This window comes from Leptonychotes weddellii, chromosome 7, assembly GCF_054177405.1.
Source record: "Leptonychotes weddellii isolate Sample4059 chromosome 7, ASM5417740v2, whole genome shotgun sequence".
In the NCBI taxonomy this organism is placed as follows: Eukaryota; Metazoa; Chordata; class Mammalia; order Carnivora; family Phocidae; genus Leptonychotes; species Leptonychotes weddellii.
Window position 1 is genome coordinate 85,326,003 of NC_138375.1, and position 19,194 is coordinate 85,345,196.

Sequence of the window (19,194 nt, forward strand, 5' to 3'; positions counted from 1 at the left end):
TTATTTTTAAAGATTTTATTTATTTATTTGACAGAGAGAGACACAGCGAGAGAGGGAACACAAGCAGGGGGAGTGGGAGAGGGAGAAGCAGGCTCCCCGCAGAGCAGGGAGCCCGATGCGGGACTCGATCCCAGGACCCTGGGATCATGACCTGAGCTGAAGGCAGTCGCTTAACCAACTGAGCCACCCAGGCGCCCAGTATTTTCAGTTTTTTAAATTTTCTCCCCTGAAACTACTAACAAACCCTTTGAGGTGCCTACTTCATCTATGTAAATAAGTAGTTCTTAATGATTTTGAGATTATAGGATCCTCTGAGAACTGATGAAAAGCTATGGATCCTCTCCTTCAGAAAACTGCCCAGATCTTAAGCTTTCCTGGTCATTATGTATAGCCAGCCATGACTGTGGGCCTTAAATCCAGCAGATTTGCTTGACCTTTTTTTGTTGTTGTTAACTGTTTCAGAGGTCCCTTTGGTTTTCTTTCCCTTTTTTTTTTTTATCAGAACTTTTTTTTTAGAGCAGTTTTTAGTAGATTCACAACACAGTTAAGGGGAAGGTACAGAAATACACTTTCTTCCCCCAAATAAGCACAACCTCCATATTAACATCCACCATCAGAGTGCTACATTTGTTATAGTTGATGAACCTGCACTGACACATGCAATAACCCGAAGTCCATACTTTACATTACAGTCCATTCTTGGTGTTGTACATTCTGTGGGTTTGAACAAATGTATAATGACATGGTCCATCAATATAGCATCATACAGAGTATTTTCACTGCCCTAAAAATCCTCTGTGCTCTGCCTTTTCATCTACCCCACTCTTACGCTCCACCCCTGGCAACCACTGATCCTTCTACTGTCTCCATAGTTTTGCCTTTTCCAGAATCATTTAGTTGGAATCATATGGTATGTAGCCTTTTCATATTGGCTTCTTTCACTTAGCAATATGCATTTAAAGTTTCTCCATGTCTTTTCATGGCTCGACAGCTCATTTCTTTTTAGTGCTGAATTATATTCCATTGTCTGGATGTACCATGGTTTGTTTATACATTCACCTACTGAAGGATATTTTGGTTGCTTCCAAGTTTTGGCAGTTACGAAAAAGCTGTTATGAATATGCCTGTGTTTTAATTTTTGTTGTGAATGTAAGGTCTTTGTCTAGGTTCATGTTTTTGCATGTGGATGTCTGGTTGTTCTGGTACCATTTGTGGAAGAGACTATCTTTGCTCTATTGCATTGCCTTAGCTCCTTTGTCAAAGATCAGTTGATTACATATGTAGGTTTTTTCTGGCTCTCTATTCTGTTCCCCTGTTGCATTATCTATTTTTTCACCAATACCACACTGTCTTGATTCCAATAGTTTTATATTAAATTTTAAAGTTGGATGGTATCAGCCCTCCAACTTTTTCTTTAATATTGTGTTGATTATTCTGAGTCTTTTCCTTCTCCATATAAACTTTAGAATCAGTTGTTGATATCCACAGAATAACTTGTTGGGATTTTGATTGGGATTGCATTGAATCTATAGATCAAGTTGGGAAGAATGGACATCTTGACAATATGAGATACCTGACCTTTTAAATCTTTAACTCTTTAGAGCTTTGCTTTATCATGTGTGCTCTAGGTTAGGGATTCAGGATTACAATAATGGTTACCTTTTTTTTTTTTAAACCTGGGAAGCTGTTAATGCTGTTAAGGTCCAGATGAATAGGATAATGTGTATTCTTCTAGAACTTACTGCTTGCTCATTTGGTCAAATGCACGGTTCCTTTTGGATGGACCAGTTGCAATTTTGTGACTTCTTTTCACTTCTGTTTTTTTATAGAATATTTGAAAATGGAGTTGTCCTGTTGTTTCAGCTTCTTCATCAAATATTTACAAAATGCAAAACTATGCTCCCCTCAAGGAAATAAGTATGGGAAAGATAAACAATTAATAGTATTATAACTGAGGTGTATACTAGCTATAATAGCAATTCAGGAGGAATGTTTCTTTCAGCTTGTGATATTTAAGAAAGGCTTTATAGAAAAAGTGAGTCTAAGCTGAGCTGGAAGTTGAGTGAAAGAAGGATATTTTGGGCAAGTAATAGTATGACATCTCAAAAGGAATGATCACGAACCCAAGAAATGACTGGTAGCTTGGGTCAAGTTACCTGTAGGTGCAGTACTATGAAGTGATAGACTATAAAGATAAAGACAAAGGCAGGGGCCAAATTATGAAGTCCTGAAGTACAAGGGTTTTGGATTAAAGCGTGGAGATTTTAAACACTGTACATGACATGATTAGATTTGTGCTTTTAGGCATTCACTTGGCATCAACATAGAGATGGATTGAAGAGGGTTGAGAACAGAGATAGAGTTCAGTTACAAGGCAAGTGTAATTGTCCAGTTGAAAGGTGATAGTAAACAGTAAGTAGAATAGTTGGAATGTGGAGGAGTAGTTTCCTAGGCTTTAAATTTGGGGTGAACAGTGATGTCATTGACTGAAAGAGGAAATATAGAAGGAGTAACAAGCTTTGGAGAAAAGGCCATAATTTATCTTGGACAGGTTACATTTTGAGATGCCTAAGTGACATTCAGATAGAGATGCCCTAATACAAGGTCAGTGATCTGGGCCTATACCTCTGAGACAGGTCTACAGTGGTTTGGAAATTATTAGCACAGACCATACTATTAGTGAAGAGTGTTTATAGATTCAACTGCCCAGTGTAACAAGTAAGAGCAGGGACTGGGGTTGGAATCCTGAGGAAAGTCAACATTTAAGCCTGGGTGGATGAAGAGCAGCCTCAAAGGAAAATAATTGGAGAGGAAGAAGAGTAATTAGGAGAGAATAATGTATGGGAACCAGGTAGGATATTTAATGTAGAGATTAAATTCTGCAGCAAGTGTAGTAAAAGGACCCAGAGATTTTCCTGAATTGGGAAGGAAGGTGAACTTTGGTGGTCCTGAGGATAAGAGTTTTGGTGGAAGGGTGAAAGTGAGATTCAGAAGGCTGCTCTAATTCATTTTTCCACCTCAAGGGTTACTGAGAATAACTGAAGTGTGTGGTGCCACATGGAGTAGTTTCAGGAGTAACAAAATTTTCCTTTCTTTTTTTTTTTAAGATTTTATTTATTTGAGAGAGAGAGAGTAAGCGAGCGAGAGAGAGAGAGCATGAGTGGGTGGTGGAGGAGCAGAAGGAGAAGCAGACTCCCCGCTGAGAGAGCCTGATGTGGAGCTCCATCCCAGGACCCTGGGATCATGATCTGAGCTAAAGGCAGATGCTAACCGACTGAGCCACCCAGGCGCCCCACATTTTTCTTTTTAAAATAGAATAAATTTGAGCATATATATATTGAGATGAAAAGAATGGGGAGGTTGAAGATGTATGAAAGAGAAATAAACATGCACAAAGTGCAGAAAAAAATGCAGGGAAATTGAGAGGCGGAGGCCTTGGAGAGGAACAGGGGAATTTCTGCCTTTAGTATGGATAGAGGAAAATGTGTGATTTTATTTTCTGGAAGTTTTTCCTTGTTTCTGATGTGATTTCCTTTATCACTTCTTTTTTTTTCTTTCCTAGTTTGCACCCTGCCCAGTGCTATAGTATTTCCCATGTCTCCCATGTTCGTTACCTTTACCCAGATCAAATCCCCTTTGAAAATGTATTTCCTGTTTGTTTTCTTTAATGAAAGTTCCCAATGCTTCCGTGAATTTCAGAAATAGAAATGCCAAGGATCTTCTTTCTCCTGAAATTAATGTCCTTTTCAGTTTGGGTAATTTAAAAATAGACACTTTTTAAATCTTCCTATTTAATGTTTTAATGGCAGAAATTATTCTTTATTTTTACTTAATTTTATATGTAAAACACCTTTTGAAATAACTTTGGGCCCGTGTATTTATATCCTGAAATTAAATATATATGATGCTGCAGAGAAAATAAACTAATAACTAAGATTATAATGAGAATTTAGTTTCTTTCACTGGGAATGGGAAGTCAAATCTTACAGTATGCTGGCACTCTAATGATTTTAGAGTCTAATGGATGACATCAGGTATAGCTAAGAATAACCAAATACCCATGTGAAAACAATAGCACTGAATTAGTCAACTGGTTTACTAGAATGGTATAATAATTATCATTTGCAGACTGGTTCTCACTCATCTTGTATGTCTTGACTATAATAGGCATTGCATAACTATTTATTTGAATTAAGTTAAAATAGGGTGAGGGGATGGGTTAAATAGGTGATGGGGATTAAGGAGTGCACTTGTGATGAGCACTGGGTATGTATGGAAGTGTTGAATCACTATATTGTACACCTGAAACTAATATTACACTGTATGTTAACGAACTGGAATTTAAATAAAAACTAAAAAAAGTTAAAATAAACAGCGATATAAGACAATGCAGGTGACAACTAAAACGGGAGTATAATCACGGTGAGAAGGCAATAAAAAGTGTCAGTGAGAGAGAAAGCAAGGAACAGAGGTGGTTAAGTTATAAAAAAAATCAAAAGTGTCTGGGAGAGTAGAAAAAGAATGAAAAAAATAGAAAAATTTGGTGGTGAGCAGACATTGTAAATAACATGGAATTTTCCACTAAATACGAAGGATTAGAAAGGAAACTGAGGCAAATTTTGCTCTATTAATAGGAAGACTTCTTTTTTTCTTGCCATACTAGTTATGAGAATTTTTTAGAATATCTTTATTCTTCTTTTAAAAATACTTTTGCATATACCATCTCTTTTATCTGTACAAAAGCCTGTAAAATATATAACATATTCTCTCTTTTTATACAAAGAAACTACTGGAAAAAAACCTATTTTCTCAAGGTCAGATTTAGAATTAGAATTGAAATTTACTGAATTGTAACCAGTGCTCATCTCAGTAACAGATGATATTTCTTCAATACAGAGCAGAATTTAGTGGCCCACTATTAATAAGACATTAATTACAGTTCCCTTTTGAACACCCTGAGTGGCTAATTCTAGACCGTAGATATAAATGGGACTCAGAAAAGTTGTCTCTTCTGAGTCTGGTCTATATTGAGGCATCCATGCATCACTGGCAGCTGCATGTGGGGTGAGGGGGTGGTTGCCATAGGATACTCAGGAAATGAGTTGGAGTATGAGGGTCAAAGGTAGGATAACAAAGTGTTTGCTGTGTTATCTAGGACAGGTATCTACTACACTTACAACAGCTGATGCTGCTTGGACAGCCAGAGCTGCATAAACTTGCCCATAATCAGCATGAACCATCTTGAAATGAGAACTCTTAATACCATACGCACAATAGAGGTAAAATAATGTAAGAATAAAAAGTTCAAGCCCAGCTCTGCCACTAACCAACTGTGTCCCCTAGGCAAATTATTTAACCTCTTTAAGCTTTAGCTCCCTCCTCGATCAAACAGGCATAATAATAGGAGAATTAAATGCTGAATGCATGATGCTTAGTATATGATGCTTGAATTTAGCACGTAAGCTATTTTAATGATACTTTAAAATATGAATTTATCATGAATCCAAGAGTATTATGAGAATTTTATGATAGTGAGACAAAATATAATTCTTACATTTTATAAATTATAAATAATGTTAAGGAATAAGACAAGTGCACACATTTGAAACTTTTAAGGTGATGAGCAGGTACATGTACATTTTACATAAAACCCTCCTTAGTGTTGTGAATAGTTTTCTTCAGTATAGATTATGAGTATCTAAGATTCATTGAAAATATTTTTTGGGGCCAAAGAGAAATAACTTCCTTAGCTATTAACAATTTGAAATTATAGTAACGTGGCTTGTCTCCTGTGTTTTTTTCTTCTTTTCTCTTTTTTTTAATTTTTATTTTCAGGTAGTCCCAAATGTGGCCAGGGGATTAAGGTTATATAATTATATTAGCATCGCATCTTCTAGACACCTCTGGAATGTTTATTCACCCTTGTAGACTTTTCTGACAACTATTTTGCTTTCCTTATTCCCTAAAGATATTGATAGCCAGTGAAGTCATTTTCACTCACATCATCAGAATAGAAGAAAAACAGTGTTTGGATGAGAATCCTCAACTTGGAAATCTTGTGTTTTCCTTTGATTTATGTGGGGAAAATTTTAATAATAATAACAAATGGTACAAGAACAAAGATTTTAATACTTTGCAGGTTTTGATTCCTGTGTTTATTATTTATTGATTTATTGGTTTATTTATTGATTTTTTAAAAGATTTTATGTATTTATTTGAGAGAGAGAGAGAGAGCATGAGAGGAGAGAGGGTCAGAGGGAGAAGCAGACTCCCTGCTGAGCAGGGAACCCCATGCGGGACTTGATCCCTGGACTCCAGGATCATGACCTAAGCCGAAGACAGTCGCTTAACCAACTGAGCCACCCAGGCGCCCCTTGATTCCTGTGTTTAGTCTCTAACTACTTCATTTGTTTTTATTTTATTTTATTTATTTATTTGAGAGAGAGAAAGAGCAAGTGGGGGGAGGAGCAGAGGGAGAGGGACAAGCAAACTCTGAACTGAGCGTGGAGCCCCTACTCGGACTTGATCTCAAGACCCTGAGATCAGGACCTGAGCCAAAATCAAGAGGCGGTAGCTTAACTGACTGAGTCATTCAGGTGCTCCTCTAACTATTTCATTTGTAAAATACATATTTTTCACTTGTTTCTGCTTAGGAACAAAGAGACTGTGTAAATCTAAACCATTACTCATGATGATGAATCCACCACATTTCAAGGATAATATTTTGATATCAGGCTTAATAGATGTAGAGGTGAGAGCAAATGAGAAGCTCCTTAGCCACTAGCATTTCTGGTTGTAGAGAGAGGAAATCTGTTATCTGTGGAATTCCAGAATTTTCTGCCCTTGGCCCTCAGGGGAATCAAGGAGCAAGTTCAGTGGGTCATCAAAAATGCTTACTAAAGAAATCAAATGAAATTCCTCCAGCTAAGAGCAAATCAAGTATTGCTATGACTCTTACCTACTGAACCTAATTTCTCCTCAAAGACATAGGTCCACATTTTCATATGATAAATGTCATGTCATCATAATATCAGCCAAAAGCATTTGTCCAGAGTATTTGTAAAGTCTTAATAATATATGAGATGTAACTTATACGTAAAGTTGTATTTAGGTGCTTTAGGAAATAGAGTTGAAATTTTGAATTCAACTCATCATTAGTTTTGGATTCACAGTCACATACATGCCATGGATTATATATATATTTTTTCTCTTAGGCAGGATATGACGTAGCATATTGCATAGATTATGCATTAATATATACTTGAAATATTAGTAGAAGAAAATCATAGTTTAAAATTTTAATTTACCAAGGGTTTATAGAGGTCTTTAACCTTGTTATTTTCTAAATTAGCTAAGTGATTTGTCTGCTGCCCCACAAAGCCACACATGGATTAATTGCAGAATGTGAACTCATGTTTTGGTCACAGTGCAGCTTTGTTGTTGTTGTTGTTGTTATGATATAACTAATTTTTTTCAAATATTAGGATGGTATTGCAGCAGTCCCAATATATTGTATGAGTCAAATAACTAGTGCAAAACATGGGTTGGATTTTCTAGAAGAGATAAACATTTGAAATATCTTTCCCATCTGTGATCACATCTTAGGTAAAAACATACAAATACTTATAAAATAGATGAAATGTGTTTAACATGAATATCATAGTACTAAAAATAAATTTTTAATTAATTTTTTAAATTTTTATAGTTTGAATTTCATAATATATTTCAGATTTTTTTGAGTTAATTATGAAACTCTCCTAATGAGTATGGTTTTTTAAATTGAAATTTTGCCTTATATTTGTGATGAGTATTCTTTATTATTAGTATCTCCTGGCTTTCTGGTGGCCACCTTAGCTCTGTGGTCTTTGAAGTGATGGAATAGAGATTATGAATACACAGAAAAGAATTAATAAAATGGTACCTAGAACAGGGCTCGCCAGGGGCAAGTTTTTTTTGTGGTGTTTTTTTTTTCTCAGTTTTTCAAATTGTGACAAAATGCACAAAACAAAATTCACCATCTTAACTACTTTTACGTGTATATTTCAGTGTTATTAAATACATTCATAATGTGCAACCATTACACCATCCATCTCTATAACTCTTTTTATCTTGTAAAACTGAAACTCTATATCCGTTAAACAGTAACTCCCTATTCCCTGCCCTTCCAGCCCCTATCAACCACCATTCTGTTTTCTTTCTTTATGATTTTTGGCAACTCTAAGTACCTTGTATAAGTAGAATCATATAGTATTTGTCTTTTAGGGACTAGCTTATTTCACTTCACACATGTCCTCATAGTTCATCCATGTTGTAGCGTATGTTAGAATTTCCTTCCTTTTAAAGGCTGAATAATATTCCATTGCATTTATATACTACATTGTCTTATCCATCAGTGGACGCTGGGATTACTTCCATGTTTTAACTATAGTGAATAAGGCTGCTATGAACCTGGGTATATGAATATCTCTGAGATTTTTAATTCTTTTGGGTATAAACCCAGAAATGGAATTGGTCAATCATATGGTTAAATATATTCCAAAGTATTTTATTCTTTTTGATGCAATTGTAAATAGAATTGTTTTCTTAATTTCTCTTTTTGATAATTTGTTGTTAGTTTATAGAAAAATCACAACTGATTTTTGTATATTGATTTTATATCCAGCAACTTTACTGAATCCATTTGTTTAGTTCTAACATTTTTTTGGTGAAGTCTTTAGTAATTTGAGTCTTCTCTCTCTCTCTGTTTCTCTCTCTCTCTCTTTTTAGTTCATCTAGCTCTAAAGGCTTGTCAAGTTTATTGATCTTTCTGAAGAACCAGCTTTTGGTTTTATTAATTTTATCTGTTGTTTTCCTGTTCTCTATTTCATTGATCTCTGTTCTAATCTTTATTATCTCCTTCTACTAGTTTTGGGTTTAATTTGTTCTTTTCTAGTTCCTTAAGTTTTAAAATTAGGTTGTTGATGTAAGATCTATCTTGTTTTTTAAATATATTTATAGCTTTAAATTTCCCCCTAGTATTGCTTTTGCTTTGTCCCATAGGTTTTCGTATGTTGTGTTTTCATGTCATCTCTAAGTATTTTTAAATTTCCCTTGTGATTCTTTTTTGATCCATTGGGAGTTTGTGTTAATTTCACAAATTTGTGAATTTTTTAGTTTTCCTTCTGTTATTCATCTCTAACTTCATCCCATTGTGGTCAGAGAAGATATTTTGTATGATACCCATCTTTTCAAATCTACTGAGACTTAATGTATGCTCTAACTTATGGCCTTTCCTGGAAAATGCCTCAATTACACTTGAGAAGAAGTATATACTTGTTGCTGGGTGGAGTGTTCTGCATATATCTCTTAAATCTAGTTCGTTTATTGTGGTGTTTAATCTGCGTTTCCTTGTTTATCTTCTGAGTTTTGAGAGTGGAGTATTAATGCCTGTAACTATTATTGTAAAACTGTGTATTTCTTCCTTTGGGAAATGTCTTCAAAGGGTGTATTTCTTTATCTTTATTCAAGGAGATCATATGTAGGTAATGTAGAATTGTCAGAAATATACCATATATAAAGTTATCCCATTTTAGTAGATTGTTTTATTATCCCTCATCTTGATCTTGTAAACTTTTGACCGCTAATTAAATCCATAAAGGGAAACCAAAAAATAGAAATAGAACAATGTTACTATTCCAGGATAAATACTTAATTTAGTTATATATGTATAAATAATCATTTATTTATAGTTATTTAATAACTTTTAGGATACATTCTAATAATAAATTAATAGTTTTCTCTTTGTAAGACAACATTTTAAAAGTAATAATGTAATAATTTTTAAGAAGGATCTTATAACATTTGTTAGGAAATTAGTGAATAAGAAGAGATATAAGGTGTTTGTTATAATACTGAACATAATATTCTATGATTAAACTCAATACAATTTGAAGACTACCATTATAAAATTTTGGTTTTAAGAGCTTTGAAGTTCCTTAAGAACATGAAAATAGAATAACTACAATATACTATAACTCATAACACACTTGATGCAGGTGGAAAACTTTTGCTGTATCTTTGTATATCTATAATTCTTAAGTTCAAAAAGGGATATAGGAAGGCCAAGTACAGCTTTTAATTGATTTCCTTCTAAAAGAATTGAAGTTTACTCAAGTTATTTTTCTTTATTGTTTTCCTTATTTTCCTTGCTTGTTACAGAAACTTAAAAGGAAATTAAATGCCAATATTCATTCATTCACATTTTTCACCTTTGAAGGTCATCTTATTTTACGGAACTAGTTGTGTTATAAGGCCTACAGAATGTTTTCTCCTAGCTGGGGAGAGAGAGATTCAGACTGAGTTTTTAAGGGTCAAACCAAAGAGGCCAGGTTTAATTTACCAAATTTTTATTGTACCATTGTTACCTGTGCCCTTGGTACAATGAACTGCCCTAACAATATGTATGCATATTAAGCTTTTATGCAAGCTAATCATAGTGTTGATTATATTATTGATAGTATGCTTACTCTATGTCAGATGCTCTGTTTATGTTGTATAATTTAATTTTCTCAACAACCCCATTTTATAGAGAAGAGGATTGTGTTTCTAATCTGTTTAAGCAACTTGAGCTAGTAATTAATTGGCAGGGCTGGCTTTGTCTGAGATATATCCTATTCCAGAACCTGTGCTCTTAACTACTTGATTTAGTCTACTTTCCAATTTTTGTAGAATGAAAAATATATAATAAAAAAAGATTTCTGTCCATCAGTGTAATTGCCTTTGTTTGTTGCCAATATTTCTAGACATTTGCATTCCTGATTTTTGAATCATTTGCTTATGCTCATTGTTAATTTTAGAGATGGAAGGATGATCAGAGACATAAGTTTTGTAAGCAGTGTAATTATTTTTTCCCAACCAGTTCTACCTTGCTTATCCCCATTGTTCTTTAACAGAAGGGAAAAAAGAGAGAGAATGGACTTTTTGAATTTTCAAAATTACTAACCTATTTTGGTAATTTGCAAGGGCAAACAAAAGGATATTTTAAGAACATATACTTTTTTTTTTAAAAGATTTTATTTATTTGACAGAGAGAGAGAGCACAAGTAGGCAGAGCGGCAGGCAGAGGCAGAGGGAGAAGCAGACTCCCCGCTGAGCGGGGAGCCCAACACAGGACTCAATCCCAGGACCCTGGGATCATGACCTGAGCCGAAGGCAGACGCTTTCAAGACGCTTATCTTGAAAAAAAATAATGAACCACTTTATTCTTTAATGATTAAATTAGGATATTATTTACTGTTTTTATCGTCATGGGAGAGTTGTGAAAAGCATAATTATTTCAGTCATGTGTTTAAGTGATATAAATAGACAATTAAGAATGACAGGTTACATTTTTAATAATTATTTTATCCTTGAATAAAAAATCTGAAAGAGCTAGATTATACGCTATTATTGCAGGAGGAACCTTGCCTGAATTTAAATCTTCCAAAGAAATATTTGTCCTGAAGAAGAAAACACGTTTTGTATAAAAAATAATACATGTCTTCTATTTTTGGAATTGTGATCTCTCATTTGGTGTTATATGATTTTCTTAATGTTACCATAATTACTTTTTTAGTGTATTTTGGGATCTCTACTGTGCAGCTCCAGAAAGACGGGAAACATGTGAACATTCAAGTGAAGCAAAAGCCTTCCATGATTATGTGAGTTAATGTATAATTTTACTCAGTTATATTATCAGTTTTCTTTTTAACCACCGCTCTTGAAAAATGGATTGGACCATCTGTTCTTTTCCTTTGGTTTTAAGAAGTTGGTTGTTCTTTTTTTTCTTGAGAAATTAGGGTTATAACTTCAAAAGTGAAATACAAATGAGTGTTAAGTCTTGTTGAAAGCCTAGGATAAGAGGCTAGTCCTAATGCCAAGTTATTAAAAGTATCTTTTTTTATCTATAGGCATGCCTGATTTGTGAAATTTCAGATTTATAAAAATTAAATAATAATTCCTCATTCCACAAAGGGAGTCATAAGAATTCTGTAAATGATAAGTTCTTCTTTTGCACATAAGATTGAAAAAATATATCATGATATTATATTTTTCTTTTTTGTACCTTTTGATTATATATCATAAAGCTAAATATCTGTTACACTGATTCATTTCTACAAATAAAATTTATTGTGAATTAAAGGGAACACAAGAGAGTAAAAGATTCTGGGCAAAAATGAAAATTGCATTAAAAACTTTTTAAAAATGTTTTTAATTCTTAAGGAAGGACAGTGGACTGTCCCTGGCTAGGAGATGTATACTGAACATTTTGTTAGAAGAACTGCAAATGTCATTTTAGAGAGTTGATGGTATGAGGAAGTAGAATTGTAGAAAAAAGGAGGGAAAGAAACCAAGATTTTTTAAGGGAAAAATTGCATTTAAGAATAAGATGGTATTGTGAAGGGGCTGGGAAATGCAGAATTGACCATAAAGGAAGGACAGCTTGAGTTTGGGAGGAAGGAAATCCAGTGTCCTTAGTTTGGAGGAAGTGGAAATGGGGCTGGAACCTGAGGTTATCTGAAAGTAACTACCTAAAACTTAACCAGAGAGTTACTTGTTTAATTGGTAGACAGGGGGCGATCATTCTGTGTGAATAGTCTTAAAAATCAGAACCAGGGCTCAAAAGGGAAAAAAGACCTTGTTCTTCCAAAGGACATACTTCAGCCTTAGACTAAAGAGGAGAAATAGCCAGGACAATTACAGCCCCAAAAGTAGCACAAGGAAAATTGTGCAGACAGAAGAGAAGTAAAAGTCTTGGGCATCTGGAGAGACTGTGTGGTACTTTAACCTTGGACTAAGCTGATTAAAGTGACTGCTCATGCTTGCCTCATCTGATATTGATTTCATTCATAAAGCTTGCTATGCAGTAAACAATAATAGCTCTTAGGGATAATGTGAGTGAAAGGGATGCTTCTGCATGTAAAGAAAAAGTAGAGAAAAGGCAGATACAGCAGATAAATACCCAGGATACAGTATTTATCTGGACAGTCTTGTTTTCCATTTTTACCCTTGGGTGATGGCAGAAAGTAGAGCAGAGACCCAACCATGGAGATTATAAGGAATCTGGCTAGAATGGGATATTCCATCTCATCTACCTCCTTCACCAAAAAGACTCGCCTAGATTTGGCCTGCTTGTCTTGGGAAACGTTTTTTAAATACTCACTAATTTTGCAACTAGATGGCATTACACAGTGCCAGTGTTCTACTCCAAAGGACCATAATATTTGTGAATCTACAATGAATTATATAAATACTTCTTCATAATTCCATTGTACAGAAAGATGCACACTACTGTTCACCATGGAGATCTTATAGGGAATACTGAACTAATTTAGATCTTTTAGAACCATTAGATAAATCATCGTCATTGTCAGAGCCTCATCATCTTCGTTGTCATGTACATGCTGCATTCATAAGACATTTTAAATATTTCAGAGAATAGTCACACTTATTAGCTTTAGAAACCCACTTAAATATTTCAGGTTTGTTTTTTTTTTTAAATGAGCATTTGCTAGAGGTATGAGTGAAATTAGATTTTCAAGGAAGAATAACCCTTATCATGTAATTTGGTCCTAGGAAAATGTAGTTTAGAAAAAATTAACTATTTGGGTTTTATAATCCATTATGAATATTAGCACATGCTTTATGAGATGTTTTATAACTTATCTTAAGTATTAGTTTTAAGAAATTTATTTTTAGGTGGCATTTTTATTATACCTTTAAGCCAGTATATTTTCAGTGGTAATACATCTCCAAATTTTTCTTTTAAATGAGGTTTGTGAAAGGATTTTACTTACATAATTTCAGGTTGTAATTGGATTTTTAGAAATACATTTTTTTGGTAGCATACTTTAATGATAATTTTCATGAGTAGGATTTCCTGACTTCTTAATAGAGACAGTTTCTGAAAATGATCAACATAATTCATGTTTGATGTGTAGATATAGAAGTTGGAAAGACTCAGGGAAGAAAATGGGAAACAGGAATAAACAATAAGATTGTGGTAAAATTCTAGAATGTTATATTTCTTTATTAGAGTTCATTATGGAACCATTTCTATAATAGTAATTAATATTTATACCTACTGAATTTTAAGGTAACTCTGAAGGGAGCATTCTGAAAAATATTTTCTTCAATAGCTTCGTCTTTAGAATAAAAAAATACTTATTTGCATGTAAAATTCTCACATGTTTAAAAAAGTAGTCTTGTTATTTTATAGTCTTTATTTATAAGATTGAATGGATAATGAAATGTAGACTACTTTTTTTTGAAGAAATGATAGAGGCATAATGACGTAAATAATGAATAATCTTTTTAATTAAAAAATAGTCTAAAATGTTAACAGTGGTTACCTTTTGATGTTGGAATTATGCATGACTATGATTTTTATCTCTATATATTCCTGTATTTTCCAAATATCTTTAGTTAATATTAATTTTATATTCAGGAAATTTACTTTAAAAGAGATTAAAACTTACCTTTCAGTGAATTACAATGTCTCTTCTGAAAATAGAAAATAAATTAGTAAAATAAAATTTATATTTGAGGTGGTCCTGTGTTTTTATACACTATAGGCATTTAGCATCTCTTATGAAAGACATTTGTTTTTTGTATGTGTACCTATTAAGGGGAGATCTATAAACTGAATAGATGTAACTTTTAGCCATTGTATACTTTTTATTTTTTATTTTTTAAAAGATTTTATTTGAGAGAAAGCGAGTGTGCAAGTGCGAGCATAAGCTGTGGGAAGGGCAGAGGGAGAGGGAGAAGCAGACTCCTGGCTGAGCAGGGAGCCCCAATGCGGGACTCAATCCCAGGACCCCAAGATCATGACCTGAGCCCAAGGCAGACGCTTAACTGACGGAGCCACCCAGGTGCCCCCATTTTATCCTTTCTAATGAAATCTTTTTTTTTTTTTTTGTAATTGTTATCCCAGAAACATTTTTAGCTCTTGGGGTAAAAATTTTTTGTTTGTTTGTTTGTTTTCTGATATTGCTTTTTTAGATTATGGATTTTTGTCATCTTATTATTTTATTTGCTAAATAGTTATAGATATCCTTTCCTTCAAAAGTTAATATCCTTTCCTTCAAACAATCACCCTGTTCATACTTATTGTGAGAAAAAGCAAAAAAAAAAAAAAAAAAAAGAGAGAGAGAGAGAAAACATTTAAGATGAAGAAAACCTTGATCTCCTTGCATTTATATTTTAAAACATATTAACTTAAATATTTAGCATCTATACACAATGGTATATGTAAACTCATGATACATTTGGAAATCAACAGTTAATAGTGTATACAGATGTACTTTTGGATGACAAAGGTATAAAAAACACAAGGAAATGATTATTATTTAAGTTAGGATAATGATTACGTATGGGAAGTGGGAAGAGGTTATGATTGGGATAGGGCTCATGGAAAGGGCTTTTGAGATAGTTGGCAAAATTCTTTTTGCCTGACCATGGTGATGGTTACTTTATAATAACCATGTGTTTGCTTTAAAATATTTCTTTTTTTTTTTTTTTTTTTTAAAGATTTTTTTATTTATTTGAGAGAGAGAGAATGAGAGACAGAGAGCATGAGAGGGAGGAGGGTCAGAGGGAGAAGCAGACTCCCTGCTGAGCAGGGAGCCCGATGCGGGACTCGATCCCGGGACTCCAGGATCATGACCTGAGCTGAAGGCAGTCGCTTAACCAACTGAGCCACCCAGGCGCCCTAAAATATTTCATAAAATTCCATAATTTATATTTTTTCTATATTTGTATTTTTTTAATTTTAAAAAAGCAAGATTTTAAAATATAGTTAAGATAATTAACTTGAGAAAAGAAATATACAGTAGTTTCTAATGTGTTTATGGGTATTGCTATGTTCATCTCTGAGACCTGGTGGCAGCAAATAAAGGGATGATCTCCAAACAAATCTGTTGGATTCTTTTCTGCTATGACGGATACTGTAAAATATGTCTACCTGTTGATTTTCTAGAGGGGAGCGGAGAATAAGATCAGAAATGTTGGAGGAAATTTTAATAATTACGAATTTATCTTATATAGAGATTTTACTATAGAACAATTATTTTGCCTCATGGCTGGGAGATATCTAACTTGGACCAGTTACTTTTATCCTGAGTGAGAAATAGGTTCATCTGAGCTGTAAAATTATTATTAGATAGTACAATATTATCATTAAAAAGTAAAACATCATCTTATGTGATTAAAAATAATATCTACTAACTTGGAAAGTTTATTGAACTAGCTTTTATTTTCTCCCTATTGGTATGTTTTTATTTTACCCTGAAATCACAGGCAATGCTTTTATGTGGAGTTAATTAACATTTACTAGATTTTTTTTCTGCTTCAGATTAACATAGAGTTGTTTTATTTAACAATTTATTTCTAATTTCATTCATTTCCTAAGAGAAGTATCAATATACATACTACTAAACTTAATGAGAAATGTATACAGTGATTATAATCTTAGTTCTCTGGTATGAATGAAGATTGCTTAATTGTCCTAAAGCAATGATAGAGCCAAAATATATTATTGCTTTAGTGTGGTAGTAATGAAATCACATTATTACAATGAGCTCTTTGAGAGCAGAGAATTAGATTTATTCTTCCCTGGGGTCTATCAAATAATAGATGTTCGATAAATGTTAACAATGCAGTGGTTTGTAAGTTTGGGAGACTGGAGATGTTTTAAATTTTTCAAATGTTCAGATAAAGTGATAGGCTTTAGTCATAATTATTGATAACATGTGGCTGATTTTGTATTCTTGCCTAAGAGAATGATTATAACATATAGAAAGGATTATGTTACAGGTTTATAGTGATGCACTACTTTTTAAAAATGCTATAGAACATGTGATATTATGTAAATAAAATAATAGGAGAATAATGTTTTTATTCATACCTTATGAAAATTGTTTCTGCAGATAAGCTATATTATTTAGGAAAATACTTCTGTAGAAAGTATAGTATAGTGAATAGAGTCAATAATACTGTAATAAATTTATCTGGTGACAGATGGTAACTATACACTTACTGTGGTAAGCATTTTGTAATGTATGTAAATATCAAATCACTATTTTGCACACCTGTAACTAGTATATTATATGTCAACTATACTTCAATTAAAAAAATTTTTTTATAAAAAGTAAAAAAAGAAACTATTGCAGATAGTTAAGTACACTCTTTGCTGTGTTAACATCCTCTGTGTACCTCCCTTTTATTCCTGTACATTAGATTTTTATAATGGGATGTTTTCTGTAATGATTTCTGAGCTTCCTCAGGGAATAGGCATTGTCTTATTTGTCTTTTTCATCCCCTGTGCCTGGCATGGTACTGGACATGAGATGTTCAAATTATGTTTGGTGTTTATATAAATGAATGGTTAAATAAAATATTATCTAATAAGTATTTGTTACTTCTTATTTTAATATATCTGGATATGTAGTTCCAGGAAGGTCATTTAATACTACCTTTATTCATTTTATATTTCAAAACAAATTTAGATAAGACAGTAATCTCTAAAGACGTAACAAATGAATCAAAGCAGGTAGCAAAGGCTTTATATCTCAGGAGGCACGGCACCAGGGAATCTAGCCGTGAACAAAATAGATATTATCCCCATTCTCATGGGCTACCATCTAGCAAAAGAGACTTTTTCCCAGGAAGTTTGAAATATCAAGTAGTAAAATACATGGAGAGACATATTATAGTCTTATATTGCTAGATCAATCAGAATTTATTTATATATATGTATACATATATATATATGTAAGAATATGGAGAGAGATGGCACATAACTTCTGATGTGTGTTTAGATTTTGTCATATAGTAGCCATAATTAGTAAATGCTCGAATGTATTACATTAGGACGTAGTTCTCCTTATCAGTTCATGTAAACTAGAGTCTTAATAGGCTAGGAACAAATAGAGTTACATTTAAAATCCATTAAAGATGGTAAAAACTGTTGTAGGTGTGTATTAATATTTATCAGTAATTGATAGTCTTTTCTTCACCCCAGTAGGTAGGGATGTAATAAGATTCACTTTCCACCTTATCTGCTGTAGAGTTTCTACCACTGTTTTCATTTCTTATAGGATCCAGTTTAATTTCTTTGCCCCAAATAAACCTTATAAACTAACTTATATTCTTTCTGGCATAAGGTAAGTTGTTTTTTTCTTTTTTGTTTTTGTCTACTTGTTAATTTGAAGAAGAACATCCAGCAGTTTACCTGTGGTGTCCCGCTTGTCCCTGCACCCAGGATTGCTTCTGGGTGCCTTCTAAGTCCTGCAGGTAACAGTATCAGATATGTTTCCTATTTCTTTTGATTCTGGGATTTCCTATAGGGCAATGAGTTATGTCAGTCATTTGACAGAAAACATGAATGAAGGGAGACAATCAAAGAAACTATAAAGCATTGTGGAAGGATTCTACTTAAAAGTCTTTTACAGCATAATTTATAGAGTTAGGTAGAAAATACAAAATCCTTAAATAAATGAAGAAGCTAATGTGGAAAAGAGATAAGCAGAACAATGATGACTTGTTTCATTGTAGAAAATAATATATTTTTTCAAAGTATATGGTTTAAAGGAACTTCATCTTAAGTCCCGTTTTTCACACTGGTGTATTCATTTTTATTAAAATCTAATTTCTGGTGAACATGAAAAGATGGATATGGGAAGGTCTTTATTCTTTACTATTTTTGATGCTGATGTTACACTGCCTGTGATTATGTTGCCAATAGAGTCCTAACATAAAAACAAAACCCGACAGAAATATGATACTCTTTCAAAAATAATATGTATTTCTAATGTACTGTTAAGAGATAGGAAATTCATAAATTTAAAAGTCATATGAAATAAGTTATTTTGGGGGTTTATAAAAGGAAAAGTGAAATATATCTAAATACCTTAGATTTGTGGTGTTATATTTCTATAGCCACTTTGTTTACTTTTCATATATTATAAAACTTGATTTAAAATTACTCTATTTGGGGGCTCCTGGCTGGCTCAGAGAGTAGAGCATGTGACTCTTGATCTCAGGGTTGTAAGTTTGAGCTCCACGTTGGGTATAGAGATTACTTAAAATCTTTAAACAACAACAACAACAAAAGGGCCAAAAAAAAAATAATAGCTCGATTTTGGACAACTTAGACAACTTCATGAAAGTCTTGTT

The 19,194-nt window shown here is 33.2% G+C and overlaps 1 protein-coding gene across 6 annotated transcripts in view; it reads left to right on the forward strand.

Annotated features, from left to right (window-relative positions):
- Window positions 1-19,194, forward strand: part of SSBP2 (single stranded DNA binding protein 2) — a 284,354-nt gene that overhangs the window by 87,600 nt on the left and 177,560 nt on the right. For 5 of the 6 annotated variants that reach the window (XM_081826638.1, XM_081826635.1, XM_081826636.1 and 2 more), the window contains exon 4: window positions 11,594-11,678. The exons of the other annotated variant lie outside the window; for it this stretch is intronic. In XM_081826638.1, the coding sequence (XP_081682764.1) occupies window positions 11,594-11,678 (85 nt within the window). The remainder of the gene's footprint in view (window positions 1-11,593; window positions 11,679-19,194) is intronic. 6 annotated transcript variants of the gene reach the window in all.